This window comes from Delphinus delphis, chromosome 15 (genome assembly GCF_949987515.2).
Source record: "Delphinus delphis chromosome 15, mDelDel1.2, whole genome shotgun sequence".
Classification (NCBI taxonomy): domain Eukaryota; kingdom Metazoa; phylum Chordata; class Mammalia; order Artiodactyla; family Delphinidae; genus Delphinus; species Delphinus delphis.
This window is the reverse complement of record NC_082697.1, coordinates 40,038,384-40,063,614: the sequence shown is the minus strand read 5'-3', so window position 1 is coordinate 40,063,614 and position 25,231 is coordinate 40,038,384. Positions and strand designations below refer to the sequence as shown.

General features: G+C 39.4%; 1 protein-coding gene across 5 annotated transcripts in view; it reads left to right on the top strand.

The window, feature by feature from the left end:
• The first annotated feature begins 2,104 nt into the window (after positions 1–2,104).
• Positions 2,105–25,231, top strand: part of TASP1 (taspase 1) — a 237,528-nt gene continuing 214,401 nt past the window's right edge. For 2 of the 5 annotated variants that reach the window (XR_011246719.1, XM_060031247.1), the window contains exons 1-4: positions 2,105–2,130; positions 11,407–11,625; positions 14,759–14,826; positions 16,539–16,607. Coding sequence is in view for 3 of the 5 variants with exons in the window: in XM_060031247.1 (XP_059887230.1) it covers positions 11,481–11,625; positions 14,759–14,826; positions 16,539–16,607 (282 nt within the window). In the remaining 2 variants the exon portion in view is untranslated. Of the gene's footprint in view, positions 2,131–2,165; positions 2,513–5,242; positions 6,242–11,406; positions 11,626–14,758; positions 14,827–16,538; positions 16,608–22,750; positions 22,887–25,231 lie in introns of those variants that run through there. The other 3 variants (XM_060031246.2, XM_060031248.1, XM_060031250.1) reach the window with 3 other exon arrangements.

Below are 25,231 nucleotides of genomic sequence, written 5' to 3'. Positions count from 1 at the left end.
TTAAATCTAAAATTCTGTTTTTATAGATAACTTTCACAGTAGACCTTTTTATGCCCTTTTATTTTTGTTCATAGAGAAAAATACTAGCAGAAAAATATGTTGGAGAATACAAAAGTTAATAAAATGAATTTGGAATTACTAGCAGTTGAAAAGTCTTTCCTGTACAATTAACACAAACATTTATCTAGGAATCCCAGGGGAATCAGTTCTGGGGTCTCCCATACTAGCCCCAAATTGCCTTCCTCACTCTTATTCTTTTTTTTTTTTTAAATATTTATTTATTTGGCTGTGCCGGGTCTTAGTTGTGGTACGCGGGATCTTTGTTGCCACATGAGGGATCTTTGTTGCGGCATGTGGGATCTTTAGTTGCGGCCCACAGGATCTATAGTTGTGGCATGCAAATACTTAGTTGCGGCATGTGGGATCCAGTTCCCTGACCAGGGATCAAACCTGGGACCCCTGTGTTGAGAGCATGGAGTCTTAGCCACTGGGCCACCAGGGAAGTCCCCTGACTCTCATTCTTGATTGCTGGAGGTACACATCTTGATTGCTCCCCCTTCTGAGGCACTCCTTCCATCACCCCCCAACCCACCTCTGCAACTAGGCTAAAGAGAAAGTCCCTCTGTTTCAGTGGTTCTCAAATTTTAGTTGTGTCTGATCCACTCAGACAGCTTGTTAAATCAAATTGTTGGGTCCCAAACCCAAAGTTTCTGATTTAGCAAGTCTGGGGTAAAGCTTAAGAATTCACATTTCTGCTACGAGTCCAGGTGATAGGACCACACTTTGAGAGCTATCCAGAACTACTCCTTTTAATCTCTGCTTCCCAAGACAGGTTTAATGGTGGTTATGAAATGGAGCAGGACCCTATGGTCCTTGCCCCCATGTCCTCAGCCTGCCTTTTGTCTGTGGAAAAACTTTACCTGAAGAATAAGTTTAATCGGAGAAATGAGAAAATGCAGAAACAAAGGAAAACAGTCAAAGGAGACCGAATAATAATAATTTAGTCATTAAGCATAGTCAGGGACCTTTAGTTCCTTCTCAAGGGCTATAGATAATATTCTGAGCCATATCCTGTGAGCTGTCTTGTTAATATTCTGAGCCATATCCTGTGAGCTGTCTTGTACATACTGAAACCCCCGCCAGGTGGAAGAAGTTGACTACATGATGACCAGACTGTAGCCATGACATAAGCTGCCACAATTCCAAGAACTGGCCTCAAGGAGATGGGAACAAACCAACCCTGGAACTGAAGACTTACTGTACTTAAAACAATCCAGATGAACACTGGTCAGATCACCTCATGATTAAGATGACTGTCAGAGCTGACTGTGCTGTTTCTGCATGTAGCCCCCTCCCTCCACCTATAAAAACTCTTGCTCACTGATTGTCAGTCTGGGGAAGTTGGCCTTTGGACAGGCGTTGCCCCCCGGCCCGCTTGCCAACATCCAACATCCAAAATAGCGAACTTTCCTTTCCACCAACCTTGCCTCTTCTTTATTTGCTTTTGAGCGGCAAGCAGCCGGATCCCACTTTCGGTTACAGTTACATGGTAACTATTCATGTTAATAGTTACAAGGAAACATTAAAGAGATTACATAATGTTACTAGGTCTTGGTCTTAGATGCTAGAGGCTAAAAGAAAGGCCACCGGCATTTTCCTTCTCCCCAGGGCAAGGCTAGCCCTTTCCTCCCACATGTAATCCAGGCAGAACTCTAGTTTTCCCTACTGTGTGGGGGGGTTGCAAGGATTGAATGAAATTAAGCTCTTAAGTGACATCTTAATAAATGATGACTAGTTTAACTTCATTCCGCAACACATCGCTAGTCTGCCAACCACCCAGATAAGACGATCACATCCTTCCGGCTCATTAAGAGGCGGGGTGAAGAGAGAGAGGCAACGGCGCCTGCGCAGCTCACGGCGAGGGTCCAGGTGGTGTCCTCCCTGCACCTCCCCGACCAGGTGAACCACTCCGGGGCAGAGGGAGGAGACCAAGCAGAGTGTGGGCGCCTGCTTCCGGCCACGTGGTTATGCTCACGGCCAATGGAAAACCTTGACGTCACCCTCGCTTCCTCACCCTGGCAACGGGTGGGTGACTACTTCCGGTGCTGTGAGGGCTCGGGGCTGACGCGGGTGAGTGTCTCTCTTTCTCACGCTGTCCGCGCCCTTGCCGCGACGTGCGCTGCCTCTGTCCGGGCGCCGCGCTCTCGCTGGGACGTCCTCTCCGGGGCCGGGTGCGGGCGGCGCGCCGGATGCCCCTTGCTGGGGGCGGTGCTGGAGGAAGGGACTCGGGACGTCCCTCGTGCCCGAGTCTCGGTCGCGCGTGGGGCCCGCGGCGGGTCCCTCCCAGCGGCTGCAGCTTGGCGGCTTCATTCCCTCTCCGGGGAAGGGACTGTCTGTGTGTGGGGAGGCAGTTCTTGCAGTCCTTCACCCACTTTGCAGTCTCGGGCTGCGGTTTCTCCGAGTTCGAGGCTCGTAGAGACCCGAGGGTGTGCGTCCTGGTCCTGCGTGGCAGGTGGGGGAAAGCAGCCCTATAGTGTAATAGAGGCCTGGTTAGAGTCCCGGGGAACGTTAGCATTTACTGCTCAGGTGGAGAAGGAAGAGGAAAGGACCAAGAAGATGGAAAAGGAGCAACTGGAGAGGGTGGAAAACAGGAACTGGAGGTGCCCTGAAAATAGAGGGCATCGTGTTTCCGGAAGGAGGGAGTTCAACTTGATTCGCCTCTGTAGGGGAGGGGAATGAAAGGTATTTTGGGGACCATGTGACTGAGATCATTGCATACTAAGCTAAGGAATTTTCATACACTTGGGAGTTTAATAATTTGCTTTTTTGTTTAAATAAAGCTTTCCCCCCACTTATACAAAGCAGTACCTGCTTACTAAAAAATATCTGGAAAATGTAGAAATATTAAAAAAGAGATCATCTGTGGTTCCACCAGCCCCAACCCAACATTTTTTTTTTTTTTTTGGCGGTTCACGGGCCTCTCACTGTTGTGGCCTCTCCCGCCGCGGAGCACAGGCCCCGGACGCGCAGGCTTAGCGGCCATGGCCCACGGGCCCAGCCGCTCCGCGGCACGTGGGATCCTCCCAGACCGGAGCACGAACCCGTGTTCCCCGCATCAGCAGGCGGACTCTCAACCACTGCGCCACCAGGGAAGCCCTCAGCCCAACATTTTGATCTCTTTCTTTCTACTTTTTTTTTTTCTTTTGGTTGCGCTGTGTGCCTTGTGGGATCTTAGTTCCCCGACTAGGGATTGAACCTGGGCCCTTGGCAGTGAGAGCACTGGGAGTCCTAACCACTGGACTGCCAGGGAATTCCCTACATTTAAAAAATAGAATATTCTTTTTTTTTTTTTTTTTTTTTTGCGGTTCGCGGTCCTCTCACTGTTGTGGCCTCTCCCGTTGCGGAGCACAGGCTCCGGACGCGCAGGCTCAGCGGCCATGGCTCACGGGCCCAGCCGCTCCGCGGCATGTGGGATCCTCCCGGACCGGGGCACGAACTTGCGTCCGCTGCATCGGCAGGTGGACTCTCAACCACTGCGCCACCAGGGAAGCCCCAAAATAGCGTATTCTTAACCTACTTAGCATCATAGTGTATGTGTATAAAATGTGATTTTAACCAAAAAGCATGTTTTATACATTGTGTCTATTACACGGATTTTTTTGATATAATTCATAAAATTCCACCCTTTTAAATTTAAATTTCAGTGGTTTTTAGTATATTCACAACGTTGTGCACTCATCATCACTATCTAATTTCATAACTTTTTCATCACCTCCAAAAGAAACTCTGTACCCTTATAGTTACTCACCATTGATCTCTCCTCCCCTTGTTCCCCCACCCCTGGCAACCACTAATCTACTTTGTGTCTATGGATTTTCCTATTCTGGATCCTTCATGTAAGTGGAATCGTATAATATGTGGCTTTTTGTTGTCTGCCTTCTTTCACTTAGCATAATGTTTTCAAGGTTCATCCATGTGGTATTATGTATCAGTACGTCACTCCTTTGTATGGCTGAATAATATTCCATTATGTAACTATGCCACGTTTTGTTTATCCATCATCAGTTGATAGACATTTGGATTGATTCCACTTTTTGACTATTATGAATAATTCTGCTATAAACATTCATGTACAGGTTTTTGTGTGGACGTATGTTTTCAGTTTTCTTAGATGTATACCTAGGAGTGGAATTGCTGGGGCATGTGGTAACTGTTTAACTTTTTGAGGTACTGCCAGGTGTTTTCCAAGGTGGCCTGCACAAGCAGGATATGAGGGTTCTGATTTCTCCATATCCTTGCTAACACTTATTGTCTGTCTTTTTGATTATAGCCATTCCATTGGTTGTGGAATGGTATCTTGTGGTTTTGATTTGCATTTCCCTGATGTCTGATAGTGTTGAGTTTCTTTTCTCTGTGCCTATCGGCCCTTTGTATATCTTTGGAGAAATGTCCGTTCAATTCCTTTGCCCAATTTTAAATTGAATTAAAAAAATTTTAAAGAAATTTTAAAGTTGTATGGGTTCTTTATATAGTCTGGACACAAGTCCCTTATCAGATTGCAATATTTCTTCCATTTTTTCCCGTCTTGTGGGGTGTCTTTTCACTTTCTTGAAGGGTGTCCTTTGAAGTACAAAAGTTTAAAATTTTGGTGAAGTCCAATTTATCTGGTTTTTTTTTTTTTTTTTTTTTGGTTGTTTGTGCTTTTGGTGTCATATGTAAAACCACTGCCAAATCCAAGATTATGATTTACTCCTGTTTTCTTTTCCCTAAGAGTTTTATATAGTTTTAGCTCTTACATTTAGGGCTTGATTTATGTAGAGTTAATTTTTGTATATGGTGTGCAGTAGGAGTCCAACTTTATTCTTTTGCATGTGGCTCTCCAGTTTTCCCAGCACCATTTGTTGAAAAGTCCTTTTTCCATTGAATGGCCTTGGCACCCTTTTCAAAAACCAGTTGATCGGAAACACATAGATTATCATTTTCTTAACTATTTCTCTATGTTGGGTATTTAAGTCGCTCCCAGATTTTTGTTTTTCTAAATTATCCTATGTTAAACACAGCATAAAAGGCATAAAACCTTTTCTGTATTTAAAATTATTTTGGTAGAAAATGTTCTCAGAAGTGGAATTACTGGGTCAAAGATGAAATAAGTATGTTTTGGAGCTCATTTAATGAGGCATTAAACCTTCAATCTCATGATGTTAAGAGCAACAAAATGATTCTTTATTCATCAGTTGCTATAGCTTAAGGGCTGGATTTCTCTAAAAGCCTTTCTCTTAAGATGAATGGATTCCATGACTTCCTTCCTCCTTCAATTGCTTCTAAAAGACTAAGTAAATCTACAGTGAAAAACTTCAACACCAGAGGCAAACGGGACATGTGGTAGTGTTCTAAATGGCTTAATGGAAAAAAAAATAGTGTCATCACATGCAGTAGGAAAATGAAACAATCTTTGAGAGAAATAGAGTCAAGATTTAGACCTTAAATCAGTGCCATAAAAGTCCCTGAAGCAAAGAAAGTGTTTTATTCTGAGTTTCTCTTCTGCCCTTGATAATCAAGTTAATTTACATTCATCTTGGTCCCAGAGACAGAGAACTTAAATCTTCTCTTTTTAGTAAATAGTACCCACTTAAAAAAAAATTCAAATATGAGATGTTATTAGGAGAAAAATCAATTTTCCCTTTCATCCTTGCCCCTCCCTCTTCTCCAGTCTCCCAGTACTCTTTAGAGGAATCCATGGTAGTATTATTTGTGTCTATATAGACTAGTTCATATATAAAGTATCTCTGGGGAGCGGGTATATACAAAATTATATATTTTAAGGCTCTTGGTACTTTCTGACACATTCCTTTTCAAAACGGGTACATCAGTTTATGATGGCAATACAGTGCTAATTAGATTTCTTTCTTCCTTTTTCTTGTATTTCTTTGAATATTCTTTCTTTAATATTGGATATCCAGTTTATATTTCTTTTTTTATGTATTGCCTGCTCATGTCTTTTGGCATGCTGTTTGTCTTGATTAGCATTGTCCTTTATGAGATTTATTTTGGCAGCCTTTTGTAGATGGTTGTTTTATGACCGCCTGGATTTGGGGAGAAAAGTTAATATGCTTTTTGTAATGCTTATGCTAAGAGGTATGTGAGCTGAACAAGGGTCAAGGCAGTAGGGAGAAGGAAGTTAAATGCTTGAGAAGAAATCTATAGGATTTGGAAACTGGGCGCAGTCCAAGATGACTACAAGGTGAGTTAGAAAAGGATGGTATATATTTGATGTCAATCTTTGGTCATGATTTATTTTTTTACTCCTTAGTCTTAACTGTAGAGATCAAATACTAATTTTATTTATTTTTAAATTAGGATTATCTGGGGTTTGTGTGGCCCTAGAAGTTCAAGATCCAGAAAAACAAAACCAAAAAAGACCTCTTGGGCCAGTATTTTTTAAAAAATTAATTAATTTATGGCTGTGTTGGGTCTTTGTTGCTGCACGCGGGCTTTCTCTAGTTGTGGTGAGCGGGGGCTACTCTTCGTTGCGGGCTTCTCATTGTCGTGGCTTCTCTTGTTGCAGAGCACGGGCTGTAGGCGCACAGGCTTCAGTAGTTGTGGCACTTGGGCTCAGTAGTTGTGGCTTGCGGGCTCTAGAGCACAGGCTCAGTAGTTGTGGCACATGGGCTTAGTTGCTCCGTGGCATGTGGGATCTTCCCAGGCCAGGGCTCAAACCTGTGTCCCTTGCATTGGCAGGCACATTCTTAACCTCTGCACCACCAGGGAAGCCCTGGCCAGTATTGTTGATTGGCCATGTTTTTGTCTATTCCTTCTGTAGGTGGGATGAGTGTTGAGAACCTTCAGAATATGGCATTTCTCCTCTTAGTGAAGGTTTGAAGTGGGATCCCATAGGCTTGCCCTATTTTGGGGCTTGGACTTGGCTAGTTACCTGTGTTCTCATAAATAAATGTATAAAAAGCTTTTTTTTTGTAAGTAATGAATTCAGATTTTCAAAATCAAAAGGTACACAATGGTAAACAGTGAAATTTCCATCCCTCCTTTGTCCACCAGTCACCCAAATCTTCTGGTAACCACTATTAATGCTATTTTTTGATATATTCTTCCAGATTGTGCTTTGCATATATATATTTAACTGTATTTTTTTCTCCCCTCCCTCAAAATATGGTACTGCATATACTTCTGTACCACGTGTTTTTTACTTGCTAAAATGTCTTCAAGACTGATCATTTCATATTTGTATATCAAGAACGTTCTCATTTTTTCCAAGAGCTGCATTTATTTTTAAGCACTTCCATCAAGACATACTGTTGGTCCATATCTTTCCCATTACAGACAGTCTTTCAGTGTGTATTTATAATTTTGGTTTATTTTGCCCAATTGTCCATGTTGAGTTGCTGCTACTAGCAATGTATGAGAACTCCTGGTTCCCTATATCCTCAAAACATGGTATTATTTTACTTTTTTTTGTTTGTTTGCTAGTCCAATGATATGTGAGTGTAGTTTTATTTTGCATTTTTCTTCTGAGTGAGGTTTAGCATCTTTTTTTTTAATATAAACTTATTTATTTTTTAATTTATTTTTGGCTGCGTTGGGTGTTCGTTGCTGCGTGTGGGCTTTCTCTAGTTGCGGCGAGCGGGGGCTACTCTTTGTTGCGGAGCGCGGGCTGCTCATTGCGGTGGCTTCTCTTGTTGCAGAGCACGGGCTCTAGGCACGCGGGCTTCAGTAGTTGTAGCACACGGGCTCAGTAGCTGTGGCGCACGGGCTTAGTTGCTCTGCGGCATGTGGGATCTTCCTGGACCAGGGCTCGAACCCGTGTCCCCTGCATTGGCAGGCGGATTCTCAACCACTGTGCCACCAGGGAAGCCCGGTTTAGCATCTTTTGATCTGTTAGACTGTTGTATAATTTTTCTGTAAACTGGGATTTGCCCACTTCCCCCTACCCCCCCTTTTGTCTTTTTGTTTTTTGAGACATTTGTTGGAATTCTGTTAGGAAGGTCAGACTTTTAATGGGTTCTGAGTTAAACAAAAACTGATGTTGGAGTAGAAATTGCTTCATTTCTAATTGAATTAAAAATATTCCAGTAACCATTGGGAGCTGGAGGCCAGAGTTGTACATTGGATAGCCTGTCTACTTGAGTTCCTTTCCCAGTCCAGCAGAACTTTGGGGCCAGCATTTTTGGGGGAGTTTATTGAGATGACATGGTTTGCTAAATAAAAAAATTTCAGATAGTCTCTGAGGGATGGTAGATTGCTTAAGAAATTGCATATTGATTCATCTTCCACATTTTATTTTTTTCAGACAAGCTTGAGAAGTAGTGTTTTTAAATCTCTCACATATATTAAGAGTGCCTATTACATCAAATCTTATTCATTATAAAATATAGATGTTCTAACTTGTTATTCATGAAAAAAAATGCATCTGATGACAGTGAGTCAGAGTAAGTTTTATAGCTCATACTGCTTGGATATGGTTTCATTTAAACTGAAGCTTTGAATATTCCAAAGCCTGAGTTTTCACACAACTATGTTTGTGGGACAAGTGGGCCCAAGCTCATTTCATGGCTAGGCCAGACCTCATGGCAGGTATAGACTGGCAGATGAACTGCTAATCATTTAAATTGACTTCGTCAACCGACACAGGAATAAATAGTAACCTATCTCAGAGAAATAACCAAAGTCAAATAAAGGTAATTGATGCAGATCCTTGTGAAGTCGTTGGAAGAAAATCCATCCTCAGGGAGAGAGCTACCACCTAAAACAAAAACAAAAACAGGCATTTTAATCCACTGTTATGTAATTAACCTCAGCACTCTTTTGTAATCAAAATTTATGAATATATGTAAACATTTTAATACAACAGCATATATATATGATTTAAAATTATTTGTCCTTTAAATGAAATGACATATAATAAAAATTAAATGAACTCTTTTTAACCAGGAATTAAAGGAAGTTAAAATACCATATTGCAGTGCTTCACAGACCATTTCTGGTGTGAAGGACCAAGTTAAAAATTTTTTTCAATCCTTTGTTGACCATTTCTTTTGTAAAATGAAAAAAACAAAACAAAAAAACCACAAAACCTCAAAACAAAACAGAGATATGGAACTGTGAATGAAAGATAAAAGTAAAAGCTCATAATTGTATTAGATGTAGCAGATAAAATTGTTTCAAAAATATAGTTATAAACAAAACATGAGGAAATAGAAAAGAATTACAAAAACTGTACACATTGTTTATTGAAAATGTGCACTAGATGTAGAGAACGGACATGTGGACACAGGTAGGGAAGGGGAGGGTGGGATGAACTGAGAGATTGGGTTTGACATAAATACACTACCATGTGTAAAATAGATAGCTAGTGGGAACCCGCTGTATAGCACAGGGAGCTCAGCTCGGTGCTCTGTGATGACCTAGATTCGTGGGATGCGGGGTGGGGTGGGAGGGAGGTCCAAGAGGGAGGGGATATAGGTATACATATAGCTGATTCACTTAACTGTACAGCAGAAACTAACAGCATTGTGAAGCAATTTTACTCCAATAAAAAAAAATAAGGCAATTAATATATGAATAAAATAATCTCTTGCAGACTGGTAACAAGCACTGGTCTGCAGACCACACTTTGAGTAACACTGTTCTTTTGGACTAGTTGGCTAAGTCACTCTTTACGTTACTATTTATGTTTTCTATTAGAAAAGACTTGTGCTCCTCCTTCCCCATTTCTCAATTTAGAATAAGGTATACATTTTTACCTAACAATGTGAATCTAGGTGTTTAAGTAATTTCAACCGCATGACTCTGGTATTTTCTTCAAATCTCTGTCGAGTTTTTTTTTTTTTTTTTTTGCGGTACACGGGCCTCTCACCGCTGTGGCCTCTCCCGCTGCAGAGCACAGGCTCCGGACGCGCAGGCTCAGCGGCCATGGTTCACGGGCCCAGCTGCTCCGCGGCACATGGGACCCTCCCGGACCGGGGCACGAACCCGTGTCCCCTGCGTCGGCAGGCGGACTCTCAACCACTGCGCCACTAGGGAAGCCCTCTGTCGAGTTTTAAATGATCCACTTTTCCCCAGTCTGAAGTGTGTTCTGCCATCGTTATTGTTATTAAGCCAAGATTGCTAGAAGCTTGTGAATTTGTGAGAAAAATTGGAAAGTTTGTGGTTTAAGTTGCTTGTAATTTGTTTTATTAAGTTTTGTATTTTATCATTTATCTTTTGAGAACCTCAGAAATAACGCTTTCATGAAAATTAACAAGTATACGCACAAGTGTTATTTTAATTTCTTGGTTTAGTCATATAATTTTGTTAGAATTTTTTTTTTTTTTTTAAATGAATGTATGTAATTAATTTATTTGTTTTTGGCTGTGTTGGATCTTTGTTGCTGTGCGTGGGCTTTCTCTAGTTGCTGTGAGCGGGGGCTACTCTTGGTTGATGTATGCAGGCTTCTCATTGTGTTGGCTTCTCTCATTGCGGTGGCTTCTCTCATTGCAGAGCATGGGCTCTAGGCTCACAGGCTTCAGTAGTTGTGGCACACGGGCTTCGGCAGTTGTGGCTCGCGGGCTCTAGAGCACAGGCTCAGTAGTTGTGGTGCATGGGCTTACTTGCTCCACGGCATATGGGATCTTCCCAGACCAGGGATTGAACCCATGTCCCCTTGATTGGCAGGCAGATTCATAACCAGTGTGCCACCAGAGAAGTCCCAGCATTTGTCTTTTGATTGAGCTGTGAAGTATTACACTGTTTTTCTTAAGCGGTTCTTCACAGGCAGATGTAAATCTGTATGTTGCTTCATTTCTTTAAGCAAGCAGCAATCTATAGCTCTTAAATGTTTTCACCACACACCAAAAATTGTAATTATATGAGGTAATGGATGTGTTAACTAACCTTGTTGTGGCAATCGTTTTGCAGTATAGACATGTATCAAATCATCATGTTGTACCCCTTAAACTTATACACTGGTGTATGTCAATTATATCTCAATAAACCTGGAGAAAAAAATAAGCAGCAATCTAGGCTTTATATCAAGGCTCAGTGATGTTGCCAGCACTGCCTGTGGTTCTAGAATGTCCCAGAGGTTATTAGCATTTGGTTTGGAGGGAGTAGAAAGTGATATTTAAGTTGTGTTGTGGTTTTCTTCAATGTAGATAAAATGAAAGATAAAATATCTTTGGACTCAATATGAAGTCTTTTTACAACAGTTCTTTTGTTTATGTGACTTCAAGCAAGTGCTGTCAGTGGACAGAGAGATTTAAATTCTAACCTTTGTATATTCTTTGTATTACCCAGTTAAATAACTTTAAAATTAGGTTTCTAATTTTTTTTTGCAAGTTATCTGTGCACAAATTTGTATGTTACGTGTGTGTTAGTGGAAAGAAATGCAAACCCTCTTTGCCTGTTTTCCTTTAGAGTAATTCCTCTCCTGCAGTTACTTTTGGATGGAAGTATGCTCTTTTCCCAGTAGAAGATGGTGATCTTGGAGAATGACCATGGAGAAGGGGATGAGTTCTGGAGAAGGACTACCTTCCAGATCATCTCAGGTTTCGGCTGTTAAAATAACAGCTAAAGAGTTGGAAACAAAGCAGCCCCATAAAGAGAAGCGAGGGGGCTTTGTGTTGGTGCATGCAGGTAAGCTCTAAGTGGGTGAGTTGGAAGATGAAAATAATGTTTTTTTCCCTTGCCTTGAAGTACACCAGGAATTGAATTTCATATCTGGAGGAGGCAAACTGCCAGAGGAGCTGGAACCAAAGAGACTGACTTCGATAGAGTGAGGGCCTCCCCCTAGCTCCCCACTTAGAAGATCTTATAATGACGACTCTTCCTTTGTCTCCTTCACTCACCTACTCTATTATTTACTTTTACCCCGTATTTAGGTGTTGTTAAAACCAGACACAGTAATTGTTTAAACTCTGGTTTGTGTTTTTAAAAATAACGCTGCTGAAAAAATTTTATTGACCCCATTTTTGACTTTGTCCATCTTAGAGTATAATTTACACAGTCTTAGAGCTAGTTTGCCTTTTTAATATTATAAAAGAGGAGCCTTAAAACCAGAGAGATTAAGTGGCTTCAGCCACATGGCTCTTTCGTACAAGAGCCAGGCTGAGACACCCTGAAGTGAGCCCTTAAGTCCCAGTCTAGTGCTCTTGGCACCTCATCAGCCTGTAATCTCTACTTCAGAGTACCTTGAAGACAGACACAGTGAGTTCAACCCCTGAGTCCCCATCATCGAAGCCTCTAGGGTTTCTAAGCAGTGCAGCCCTATGTAGGTCTTCCCCCCCCCCCCTTTTTCTTTAGTCATTTTTATTTGTCTGCATTTAGCGTCTAAAGTTCATGACCTCTGTGAAGGAAGAAGGAATGGCTGGGTCTCCTTTTAACTTTCCTCAGACAGTCATACAGGATGGCAGCAAGATTAGCTTTGATACGGGGTGAGGGGTGGAATTGTTTCTTCTTGTCAAACTGGTGTTCTTCCTGGTCATTAACTTTTGGCTGTATCTAAACTGCACAGACAACTCCGGAAGCCTTATAGAATCGAATCCAGAAGAACCAAAAACAAAACAAAAACCAGGTTCAGTTTCCTTTTCTTTCAAATGATTTTTCAAAGAAGTGAGGTAAATTTATAGAAACAACTCAGATTCCTAGTCCAGTGTTCTTTCCACTACACCATGGTGGTGGTGCATCTTTCATAGTACCCAGTGAGTTATTTCATTCAGAATGAGTATTTGAAAAATGTCCAAGAAAGGCCTGAGATGTGTAAAAGCAACAACGTGGAGCTTTTGATTAGTTGGAAAGGTTTGCCTTCTATGACAGTCATTGTGGCCTCCCCACTGTCTCAGACACACCCTGATGGCTGTGGCTCTTAGACAAAGTTGGTGCCAGGCCGACAAAGTGGCCAGCTGTAATAGGAGGAAATCTGGGTTATGACAGGAAATTGTATGGATGAAGGGTGACCTTCCCCTTCTAAATTATTAGAAGTTCAGATAGAGTGATTGATTATGCAGCATTATGTATCTTGTACATTTAAGGAACAAAATTTCAATTCCAGTGTAGAGATTTTAAAAGTGTTTTTTTTTTTTAGCACTAAAGGAGACTTGCCCACGTTTTAGTCATTTGAGTAGTAGATTCTTGCTTTGCCCCAGATCTGTATACTACCTATATTTTACCTAATATTAAAAAAAGGTAAACACTTTTTAACCTTAACATTTTAAAGATGAAACTTATCTTTAATTAAGTGGAATGTTGGTATCACATGCGTGAAGAGAAAATAATTTAAACACAGTGCAAAAAAACCCGTGTGATTAAATTTTATTTAGGTTCTGTTGCTTGTCAGCTGCTTAGATCCTAAGCTTACCTTTCCTTTGTTAAGTAGAGGAGTTAGCAAGTGTTAATCAGGTATTAAAGATCTCCTGGAGTAATGCTGAGATGGTTTCCCTATTCTAAGTAGAGGATTGATATGTTAATGCTATTGGTGCTGTTATCCACACACTAAAATTATCTATTTGGCTATAGTATCCCATGGTTTGGGAAACACTGCTCAAAGTTTGGGGCCTGCTAAGACAACAGACCTGGGATCATTTATTAGTGAACCATGAAGAGAGCCCTGTTAAATATTGGCGCAGGTTCTGTGAAGTTTCAGAGTTTGCTTGAGAAATGGGACTAACATTTGCGTGTGTTATGGATTTGTGTTGTTTGGGCATCTTTTCTGTTCTCTTGGGTCCCTTAACCATAGCTTCTTGGGTTTGTTTTTTCTCTGCCCTGGTGAAAGGTGGGTTAAGTTTGTGTCATAGTCTGCAGTCTCACAGGAGAAGCCCTGAGGCTTAGAGATGTAGTTCTTTTTTTTTTAACATCTTTACTGGAGTATAATTGCTTTACAATGGTGTGTTAGTTTCTGCTTTATAACAAAGTGAATCAGCTATACAGAGATGTAGTTCTTTAACCTTCCCTACTTTGGACCCCTTCGGGGCCCAGCAGGGGGCTGGGATGGGGGCTGAGGGGGAGGTTCAGAAAAAGTTAAAAAACTTTGATTAAGGGCTCTTGTCTTGGTTTCTTTCTTGTTTAGGTTATTCTCAAATCCCTAACTAAGCAAGTATTACTCCTTTTAGGGAAACAAATTTCAGAGCCATTCTCTTGAGGAAGTTGCTGGGTGTTTGATTAAGAGACAGGGACCACCAGGATTTCTAATAGGCAGTTGTGAATATACTATCACTGAGATTTCAGAGACACCCTGAGCTACATTCCAGGGGTGAGCGGATGGAAAAGTTTGGGTAGGAATGGTGATATTGGTGGTGGTTGTTGACAGGTGGGATATAACACCCCTCAACTTCAAGTATTATTCAGAAACTACCTAGTTTTCTGAAGTCACTCTTAAGAATTCTGGCAGGGACTTTCCAAAGGTCAACAGAGAGGAACTTAGAGGGACTCTGTCCTTGACACTGCCTGGGTTATCAACTCCAGCTAAAAAACTCCTAACTTTGGAGAAGTTTTCGAAAGGAGAGGTGACCTTGGGGAAGCTGCTCTGGGGACATAAGCTATTTCTGGTGCCTCTAGTAGGAAAATAGCTGTTGAAAGAGGAGATAAGGCATGGTATTAAAAAGACTTATGGTGCAGAAAGAAGCTGTTAGATTTTTAAGACTCCATGCACTTAGGACAATAGTTTTATTGTCACTAGGAGAGCATCAGTTTATATGAGCTATTTATATATAATATAAGCAAGGTCTCTGATATCTTAATGACAGTTGACAATTGACTTTTTTTTTCACTACAGGTGCAGGTTATCATTCTGAATCCAAAGCCAAGGAATATAAACACGTATGCAAACGAGCTTGTCAGAAGGTATGAAGAGAATGTATTCTGTCTGATTGAAACAGTTTAGTTTTGACCAAAAGCAGCTTTACCTTGAAATTCAAAATTTTAAGGTTTGATTTATAAGACAGTCTTTGGTTTGGGCCACAAAGTAATTTTGCTCGTATTTGTGGGGTCTTTTTTTGTTTTGTTTTGTGTTTTTTATTCTCCAAATCATGTTTAGATCTTTTCCTTCCTTTCCCAGATCAAAGTCTGTATTTTTGGAATTGTGGGCACATAATCATATATCTTTTAATCTTTGAAACGGCACTGAGCTCTATAGAAGGGGTAGGGAAAACAGCTCAAAGGCAGCCAATGTGTCTTTCTATGAAGGGAAGAAAAAAAATAATAAAAAATTAAAATGGGTGTTCTTCTTAGGGAGATTATCCTGTACTTTTTCCTTCTGTTTTTCCATCACGTAATTTTTATCATAGCAAATTCATTGTCATTCCTGAGTTTAACTTTGCCCTTGTACTCAGTTGTGCTTTTTTTTTTTTATCTTTGTTTTTTGAGGTTTTGCTAAATTGTTGAATACTTAATGTGGGGGCAGGAATGGACTCAGAAGAAATATTGTTTGTTTTTATTTTGATCCTGACTGTATACTCTTGTAGGCAAACCTTCCATTACTTTTTATGCAAATAGAATGTTAATTGGACATTGCATATCAAGTAAATAGGGGTCTCTCAGCTCTTTTCATTTATATTTACATACCATTTAAAGAAGATTATACTTCATTAGCGATCCAAGATTTTTCTTATGAATGAAATCTCATAAATGAATAAGAATATTTGGTTACAGGGATTTCATTTTAAAAAGAAATTTATAATAAAGGTAAATATTCTTTAAGCTATTTTATATTACTTTATCTTATTTTTCAAAGTGTGAAATCTTTTTGTTATCTGAGAAGAAATGGTTTTATAGGAATATAGTTCTGTATATAATACATTTAGAGCGTGTAACCAGCCTCCTTAATTTATACAACAAATGAACTTCTTAAAAGTTTCATGAGGAATACAGTGCTTAGTTTTTGATCTTTGTTGAATAAATCGGAGCTTCAATTATTCATTTAAAAATCAGTCTTCCTTCTCTTTCTTTCCTGTCTTAGTTTATACCTAAGAAGCAAGGTGATTTTAGTGACCTTTGCTCTCTATAGATTATATTACAAAGGAAGATTATATGTTTATCTCGATGTAGAATACCTTATAGAATCAAAAATGCTTTTGTCAAAAGTATGCTCCATCTAAGGATTCTGAAATGCCTCTGTGACTGAAAGTAACTACTTTTTATTGTTAGGGGTAGAGAGAGTAGTAATGGTGGGATGAGAAATGGTTAGCTTAGTCTGTATAAAATATGAATTCAAATTTCAAAATGGAATTCATATAATTTCTATGGTTCTGTGAACTGCCCTGTGATGAATGAAGCCCTTTCACTTACTAAATTCCTTGCATTTTGTATTTAGTGGCTAAATTTATTCATTGTCTTAATTTGAATAATAATAAGTGAGCTATATTACAAATTATCCTGAATAATTGCTTATCTTAAATCTAAGTCGTTTATGTCTTGAGGTATGGAACGGAACTCTAGTGATCAATTTTTATTAACTCTGAATGTCTCCTACACTTCTTCAAGCCTTTGGAAAGTTTCTGGGTATGTTTAAGAAGTTGTGGTTTTAAAATGAATAATCTTGCCCCTTGGTTTCATAGGCAATTGAAAAGCTACAGGCTGGTGCCCTTGCAACAGATGCAGTGACTGCAGCCCTCGTGGAACTTGAGGTATTTCTTTTCTCTATTTGTTTCATTTAAAATATTTGTGAGTTTATGCTCATTATTCTTAAATGACGTGAAACTGTTGTTTAGTCAACCATCAATTATATGACCAGCGTTTCTCAACAACATTAACAAGGTATGAAGAACCCTGTGATTTTGTTAGGTTGTTCTCATTGGAGACTTCTCCGAGTAATATAAAAAAGTTGGTTAAATTCATTTTTCCCTGGTTTTGTGAGATTCATGAATACAAGTTACTGGTGATTGGATGCTTGAATTTCCTGAATATTTTCAGAAGAAAAATTCCTGAAGTTAACACCTCCTGAAAGTAATATATGTTCTGTTGTTTAGAAAACAAAAAATTCCAACTGTCTAGAAGTGTCCAAAGTGGAGGGGGAAGTTTCCTCACAAACTTAGCAGTTGGATATATATCCTGAAGCTGTGCTCTGTGAGGTGTGTCTTGTCCAGTGTGATAGGTTGGTCTCCAGTTAATTGTGGACATTGAGGAATTCATTGAGGAGGTTCTCAAGTTCACTGTAATCCTTGCTCCTCCAGAGTGAGGGTCTCTTAATTGTCTTAATCTGGAACCCTGAGGATGAGTTTGTTCAGGGGATACTGAGGGCTTCAGAAGACCGACTTCTGTTGCTCAAACTTAGAGAAGATTGATTAGTAAGTCAGTTTAGAGCAGTGGTCTCCAACCTTTTTGGCACCAGGGACCAGTTTCGTGGAAGACAATTTTTCCACAGACTCAGGGAGGGGAGGGGATGGTTTTGGGATGATTCAAGTGCATTACATTTATTGTGCACTTTATTTCTATTATTATTGCATTGTAATATATAATGAAATAATTATATAACTCACCATAATACAGAATCAGTGGAAGCCCTGAGCTTGTTTTCGTGCAACTAGATGGTCCCATATGGGGGTGATGGGAGACAGTGACACCCGAAGTGTGGCTTATGTCCAGTCTGCTCCGTAAGATGCAGCTTAATTGCCACTCACTGATAGGGTTTTGGTATGAGTCTGCAAGCCATTGATTTATTATGGTCTCTGTGCAGTCAAACCTCTCTGCTAATGATAATCTGTATTTGCAGCCGCTCCCCAGTGCTAGCATCACTGCCTCAGCTCTACCTCAGATCATCAGGCATTAGATTCTCATAAGGAGCGTGCAACCTAGATCCCTCGCATGCGCAGTTCACCGTAAGGTTTGCGCTCCTATGAGAATCTAATGCCACTGCTGATCTGACAGGAGGCGGAGCTCAGGTGGTAATGCGAGCGATGGGGAGTGACTGTAAATACAGATGAAGCTTCACTCGCTCACCCACTGCTCACCTCCTGCTGTGCGGCCCAGTTCCTAACAGGCCATGGACTAGTAGCAGTCCATGACCCTGGGGTTGGGGACCCCTGGTTTAGAGAACAGTGAACAAATAGTTACTTGCTTGAGAAGATAACTAGGGGAATCAAATAAGACATGAAGATAAAACAGGGATGAGTTTGAGGGAGGAGGTGTTAGAGTAGACTGTCCCAAATTGACTGGATTAGGCTCTCATATCAGGGCACCTACCCTGACAGGCCAGGCCTTGCTTTTACCTGCGAAGATTGCCCAGGAGTTTACCAAAAGTCCTGGACATGTTTTCTGTATATTCCGCTGGTTAATTGCAGCGTTACGCTTTTAATCGTGCTCTGTAGGTTGTACTCTATCTTGTTAACACTTTGAGCTTGGTCCTAGGGTATGTAGTCAAGAAAGGTGAATATATGGTGGGCACCAGTTCCACTGTAGTTTGGTCCCTGAGGTGTGTGACTTGGGGATATGTGGTCTCCTTCCTGTTGAGACTGATACATCTTATACGAGCTCTACCAATCGGTAGCCATGAGTCCCTGTGCACCTCACAGACTCTCCCTGACTCAGTTTACCCATTTATAATACGGGGATGATAATTTCTACTTTACAGAGTCATGAAGATTGAGTTAACATACGATAATCACTTAGAACAGTATGAGGCACATAGTAAACACCTTGTAACTGTTAGTAGCTATTATTGTTGTGAGGTGCTTTGGAAATTATATCTATGAGGTGAATATTTATGTTAACTCTTTACATTGTCAAAGGAAAGTTAATTATATGTTGTGGGTAAAAGGGCAAAAGTGACACAAGGAAGAAGATTGATGTGCTTACCACCAAATCTTACCTTTACTCAAAACACACACAAGGAAAGCTTCATCTAACTTAATTCAGTTATTAATTGCAAATTACTCTTCTTTGTGTAGAAGACAATGTCCTGAGGTTACAGGTGCATGGAGCCCGTGTGGGTCTGGGGAAAGAAGATTAATGAATAGCTGGGTATATATTGTACCATAATGGCAACTATGAATACAACACTGAATAAAATTAAGTTTTCCTTTTTCTTTTCATCTTAGAATAACTTTAATTTTCTCAGGTCCTACTTATATCATGCCCAGTATTTCATTACATTTTTCCCATGATGAATCAATCCTACTTTTAAAGAGTTTACTTATGTATACTTAATAATGATTTAAAATACATTTTGGAGTGAGTTACATGTGAGTAAATGAGCTTTATAGTTTTGAATGATGACCTGTGTTTTTTAAGAGTGTGGATATGAAGGTTTTTTAAAAAAACAAATGTGTTCTGTTATTTTGATTGGACTATGTTATATGGCCTGAGTGAGTTTAGTGTACTTTCCTCCCTTTAATTATTAAGCTTGGTGAAGAATTTCAATGAACTATCTTGAAAAATTCATTTTTATCTGGGATCTCTGATTGAAATATATGTCAGTAGTTTAAAGGTTAAGGCTACACTAACTGGAGGAATTTGCCTGAATCTTAAGAATTACGTTGGAAGTCATGTCATATACTGCCCCCTGGAGTTTCAGTCACCTTGGATAATTGTGATTCATCACCTTTGAATAGGGTGAAGTCTTCAAATAAAGAGTTTAATCAAAGAGGTATTGTAATAGTTTGAGTCAATGGAAAGATATATAAAAATTGGATTCTTGTATTTTCTGTACCTAGAGAAATATAAGTAACAATATTAAGTCCTTTCAGCCAACTGAAAATTCCCAGAGTCTGATTTATACTGTGTTATGTTTAATTTGAGAGTAACCACTTATCTTTAGTTTTGATCAGTCTATTTAGTAGAGCTAAGTTTTGTCCTAATTGTCAAATAGATATGGGCGATCATTATACCTTTGTCTTTTGACTTTGGTATATACTTTTGACTTAAAAAAAAACATACTTTTTAAACTTGTTTGTTACATTATTACTTAGGCAGATAACTAAAATTGGTTTGAGTTTCCTGAGGACTTTACTAACTGTAGATTGAAATGACTGAAATGGTTTAATGGTCCTTATTGGCTAGAAGGGGTATCTGGCCTTGTATTTTGGAAAATATGAAAATTTGCATTTACCCAAATAGTGAGGAGTACACTGACCTCAACTTGTTGCCACGGAGGAGGAAGAGACAAGGTGAAAGGAAAGAAAATTTATAATAGAAAAAAATGTGTTTCGGTGGCCTCTGTAACTTAACCAGGCTACTTAGACAAATCATTTTTGAGCTTTTCTTGGAATCCCATTCCCTTGTGTAGTTTAATTTTTCTCATCCACCAGGACAAACAAGTGGTGTTATCATAAGACTACAACTTCTGGGCACCAGAGGGAGTGTTCCCTTCATACAAATAAGGGGTGAGGGGCATGCGCATAAGTTCCTGCCTAGTAAACTGACTAGCTTCTTCCTTTGGGGTTTTGGGAGGGAAGGTGGCCATTTGCATGAGAGGTGTTCTGCAGTGTGGAGTTGAAAATGAGATGATGCCAAAGTGCATTTTGTTTATCTTCAAAATGTGGTGAAGGAAATGGAAAGGTCAGTTTTTTAGATCATATTTTAATAATTTATTGTTAAAGTGATTTGGTCCCATTGTTTCATTTAACTATTAATAGTTTTTTTGAGATTCTTTTTTATACCTGATGGGAAATGGACTTCTATCAACCCTGATTTCCCTCACAGCAGAGAAGATAAATTTGTGAAACAATTTGATCTTCATACCTAGGGCTGTGCATTTGGGAGACAGTTGTTTTCATGCCTGTTTTTGAAATAGTTTTGGTTCGGGTAGTGACAGTAGATTTAAAATTCTAGACCATAATTTTGCACATTTCACATGTATAGCTTCTAATATGAATTTCTTATGTGAGAAAATTAGATATAGATTTGGGTGAGTCATGATGCCACTGCTAAAGTAGAGAGCTTTTCATAGATTCTGACAGAAAATGAACTCATAAAATGCTTACTGAAGCGCCCTTTGCACATCAGTATATTTTTCTTAAGAAGTACGAAGATGTGCTTTAAAAAGTTCTAGTAAGGAATAATAGGTGAAATATGACTGACAAACTTTTGAGAGGTTACTTGTCGTTTTGTGAGGAAACTGAAGAATCTGGCTGGCTGGCTGGTGTACCCTTTGAGAGATTTTGGTTAACTCATTTTGAAAACTGACTATTTTGGTAGGTAGAATACTATGCATTAGCAATAGTGATAGATATAGCTTTTAAATTTCATATAGTGAAAGGTAAATTGCACAGGCTCCCTTGTTAAAAATGTTTTGTTGAACTTATGTTATTCTAAGTGGACCCTGCTGTTCTTTTGTTGACTTGCTTCATTCTTTAAGTCTTCCTATGGTCAGGGGAGATGGTAATTCATGGTCCTAACTTGTTTATTGTCCAAATGCTTTAGCATTTAAAGGGCAGTGTATATTGGGCACAAGTTTTTATGTCTGCTAAAAGTGGTCCATTGTCATTGGATCTCTATATAATCCAATATGATTCTTGCTTATAAACTCTAGAAACTCCTTTAAAAAGTAACTTCTTATCCAGATGGCTGATAGTTTGGGGTGTGAGAGAAAAAATGTAGGTATTTGCATTACTGTATATTTATATTATTATATGTAATATTGTTATGCATTTATCTGACCTCTACATCCTGAGATGTAGAGCCAGCTCTGCATGCATTTCTATAAAGCAGGGGTCTCCAGAATGTCATCACCATTGAGTAGTCTGTTGTTGGTGGACCACAGCCCAGGCCTCTGTGCAGCTGCAGGATTAGGCCACACACCCTTCCCTTGGCCTTATGCTTCTGGCTGGAATTGTTTGTGTGCCTCAGGGGGAGAGAAGGCCTGCCAGTCCCTGGGATGCTTAGGGGTCATGAAGATGGTGTGGCTTGCTCCTGGCATATGGGCATATCTAGGATGGGAGGGAATATTGGGAAGGTCTGATATAACCCCCTGTCTCTCGCCAAGCCTGTAGCAAATTCAGTTGTGGGGTTTCTTTGTGATTAGATGCTTAACCACACCTCCTCCCTACCCCGCTTCAGTGTTTGGTTTTTGTTGCAAAAAAGTAGGGGCATCTGTTTTACACTCATTTATGTTTGAGAGGTTAAAAATTATTTAAATAAATGAGCATCTTTGTTCTTCTGCACATTTTTTTGTTTTGCAGAAATCATCTTTTCATATGCAAAGGGTGCTGAGTATTTAAGTGGTTCCTTGCTTCCTCCTCCCCTCCGCTCCTGGACAGGGCTGAACACATTGGAAAGACAGCTCCATGCATTTAGCTCACATACACACAAGTGCCCATTAACCATGTGACTGAGGAGTCTAATTTTAGACCTACTACCCCTGAAAGTCTCATTTTTCTCTTCCATTGACAATATCTTTTATTCTCTGTAATGGGGAGGGGGTTCCTGTTTTTAAGTATGGGAAGCAAGGAGTTTTACCTTTTCTACTTTGTAGTACTTAAAATGTTTTCATTGCATGACATTTGGATTTTGACTTCGGATGCTCTTTTTACTTTTTTTTTTCAACTTGGTATCATTGATTATTTCAGTCAAAGACCCTATTTTGCTCTGTTTAGCAGTATTTCCAGGGGTGCTTCAGTATTTCTGTGTATTCCAAGTGTTTATAGAGTCTTTATGTTTCTCTGCATTTTTTTTTTTATTTATTTTTTTTATTTTTTGAGGTGTACACACACAGTTACACTTCACGGAGTTGCATCCAGCCAAGTGTCCATGTTCTTCTTGTGAAGAGGCAGAGAAAAATCACCTCTCCCAAGAATTTCCACCTTCTGACCAAGGGAAATGTGTCCTGAAGAGCTGTACGCAGATGGGAGGCAACTTGTTTGCTTGTTCTGCTGCTATAGAGCATTGAGTTAATTAGAAGACAGGCTGTGGGTGGCCAAGTACAGACAAAGAAGCACCAGACAGAGCCCAGTTAGCCCGGGGCAGTAAAAGTAAGTTACACTCTTTTTAAAACACTTTTTTGAGTACTGATGCTGAGTCTTGCCTTTAGTACTAAGGGGCAACTTGTAACTTACTGTTTGTGTTTACACAGTAGATGCATCTGTTCTTTTCCTCAGACCCTAGAAACTAAACACGCTCTCTAGCGCAAAGTACCTGCTTAATTAAGGAAAAGCAGTGATTCTTTTTTCTTTTAACTTTTTTTAGAATAAAAAGAGAACTGAATCAGTTATTACATTTCAGATTAATTTTTACACTGCATCAAAACTGTGTATTAGTTTTTGGCCAAGTCAAAACACTTAAGTACAGAGCTTGTTATGTTACAGAGCTTTGTACTGACGGGAACATGAAAACAGTTTCACCTTTTTCTAGCCATTTCCTGGTGACTTCTGTGGAACTTATCAGATGAATTCATCTTGGCTGAATCTGGTAGAAGGTATGGTCTGAGACCAGACTTAGCAGTTCCTGAGGAGCTTGTAGCTCTATGTATGAGCCCTTGTTTTGCTCTGGGAGTTATTATTCTCCAAGAATATACTACATTTTAGAATTCAGCTTTGAGCTACTTAAAGCTACATTTGGTAGTGTGGTGGAATTGGTGGTAATTCTGTGTTTTGATTATGTGGCAGCAATTTAGACTTTTGGATTGAGTGTAAAATGTCTTCTTCTAAATTAATAGAGATATTAGATTTATTGGCCCTTGGATTTATAGTGCTGTGATTATTGAATCATTTCATATGTGTTGGGTGTGTATATGTGTGTGTGTGTGCGTGTGTGTGTGTGTGTGTGTGTGTGTTTGGATCTATATTCTTTGGGGCATCAATTTTATAATCTAACATCTACTGGTTTTTTGCTTTTTAGCTTTTGGTAATGAAGGGCTAGGCTAAGAAGATTTTTCTGTGCTCAGCAAATCACAGGCTGATATCATGAAGGTCAATCTGAAAGACTGCCTTTGATTTTAAGTTTTTGTCTATCTCTCAAATGTAGGACTGTATTCAGAATCTGGAAGGGAATGAGGAGGAACTTAAGTTATATAACTTTTAGGAATCTCATCAAGATCATATCCTAAATCCTGCTACAAAGCAGAACAAAGCATTACTTCTGTTTTTTCCCCACTCATTCTCTCTGTCTACCTGCCGTCTAATTTTTATGTGTACAGCAGGCTTTACCTAAGTGTTAGAATAATGAAGGATTGCATCTCCCTATAGCAGAGCAAACAGTTTAAAATGGAATCCTAGGCATCCCAGTTGAGAATAGTGCTTTGGCCATTCCTACTGCCAGGGAGTTTTTACTGGCAGTCATTCCCACTCAGGGTCCAGCCTCCTGCATGGTATACTCATTTCCTGACAGTTCATGACATGCGTATAACATAGGGTATCAACACTATAACATTTACTAGCCTTCTCAGAAAATTCTGAGTGGGGAACTTATTTTTATTTTCCTTTTTTGGAGTATGTACAGATGTTAACATTTTCTAGTGGGTTGGAAATCTTTTAAATAAAAAGCATAGTTATAAGTTACTACTTATAAGTTAGTGACACCCCTCTCACCCCTCCAATCTACCATGTCCTCACTTCACATTTGATAGAAGGATAGTTTACATTATTATAATTCTGTGGTCTGTTAGGTTCTTTTTGAGTGATATTTCCATATTATTGTCAACGTGGTTAAAAGGTATAGTTATTTAGGTTGAAGGGAAGTATAAGTAGATGCCAAGTTTGGCTTTACTAGAGAAACAGCTACATTTGTCTTTTTCTATTGTAGCTCATGTGGAAAAGACAATTTCAGGTACCGTGTGCGCTAAGCTCTTCCTGGACATCGTAAAGAATCCAACTAAAACAAAGTTTAAAACTATTTCAGATGTGCAGGTCTATGGAAGCCAATATTTTATGTTAGAGATTTGTGTTATGTTTGACAAGTAACTCTTTGTACTGCAATTCTGTGGCTTTCAATTAAAAAAAAAAAACCATGAAAATAAACTGCTGTGATGTGATTTTTCTACTCAATTTTGCTATGTCTTTATTTGCAAATTAGGCAGATTAATAATGGAAAGGAGGTGAATACAGGTAGGCAGTGCTTTTTTATTAAAATACTTTTAATAATAAAGTAGAGAAAAAAGGTGGTTCTGTTTTTTGACAGAATATTGCATGCCAGATCAACAAATGCTCTAATGAACAAAAGCAATACTTGATGCATTTATTCTAAATTTCTATTCAGTAGAAGAGCTTGGACACTTCAAGAAGATCATTAACAAGTCTTAGTTCCTAATACATATGCTGTTGTGTGTTAGTTTTTTTTTTTTAATATAAACTATGTTTTTTTGTGTGTAATTGAACAGTTA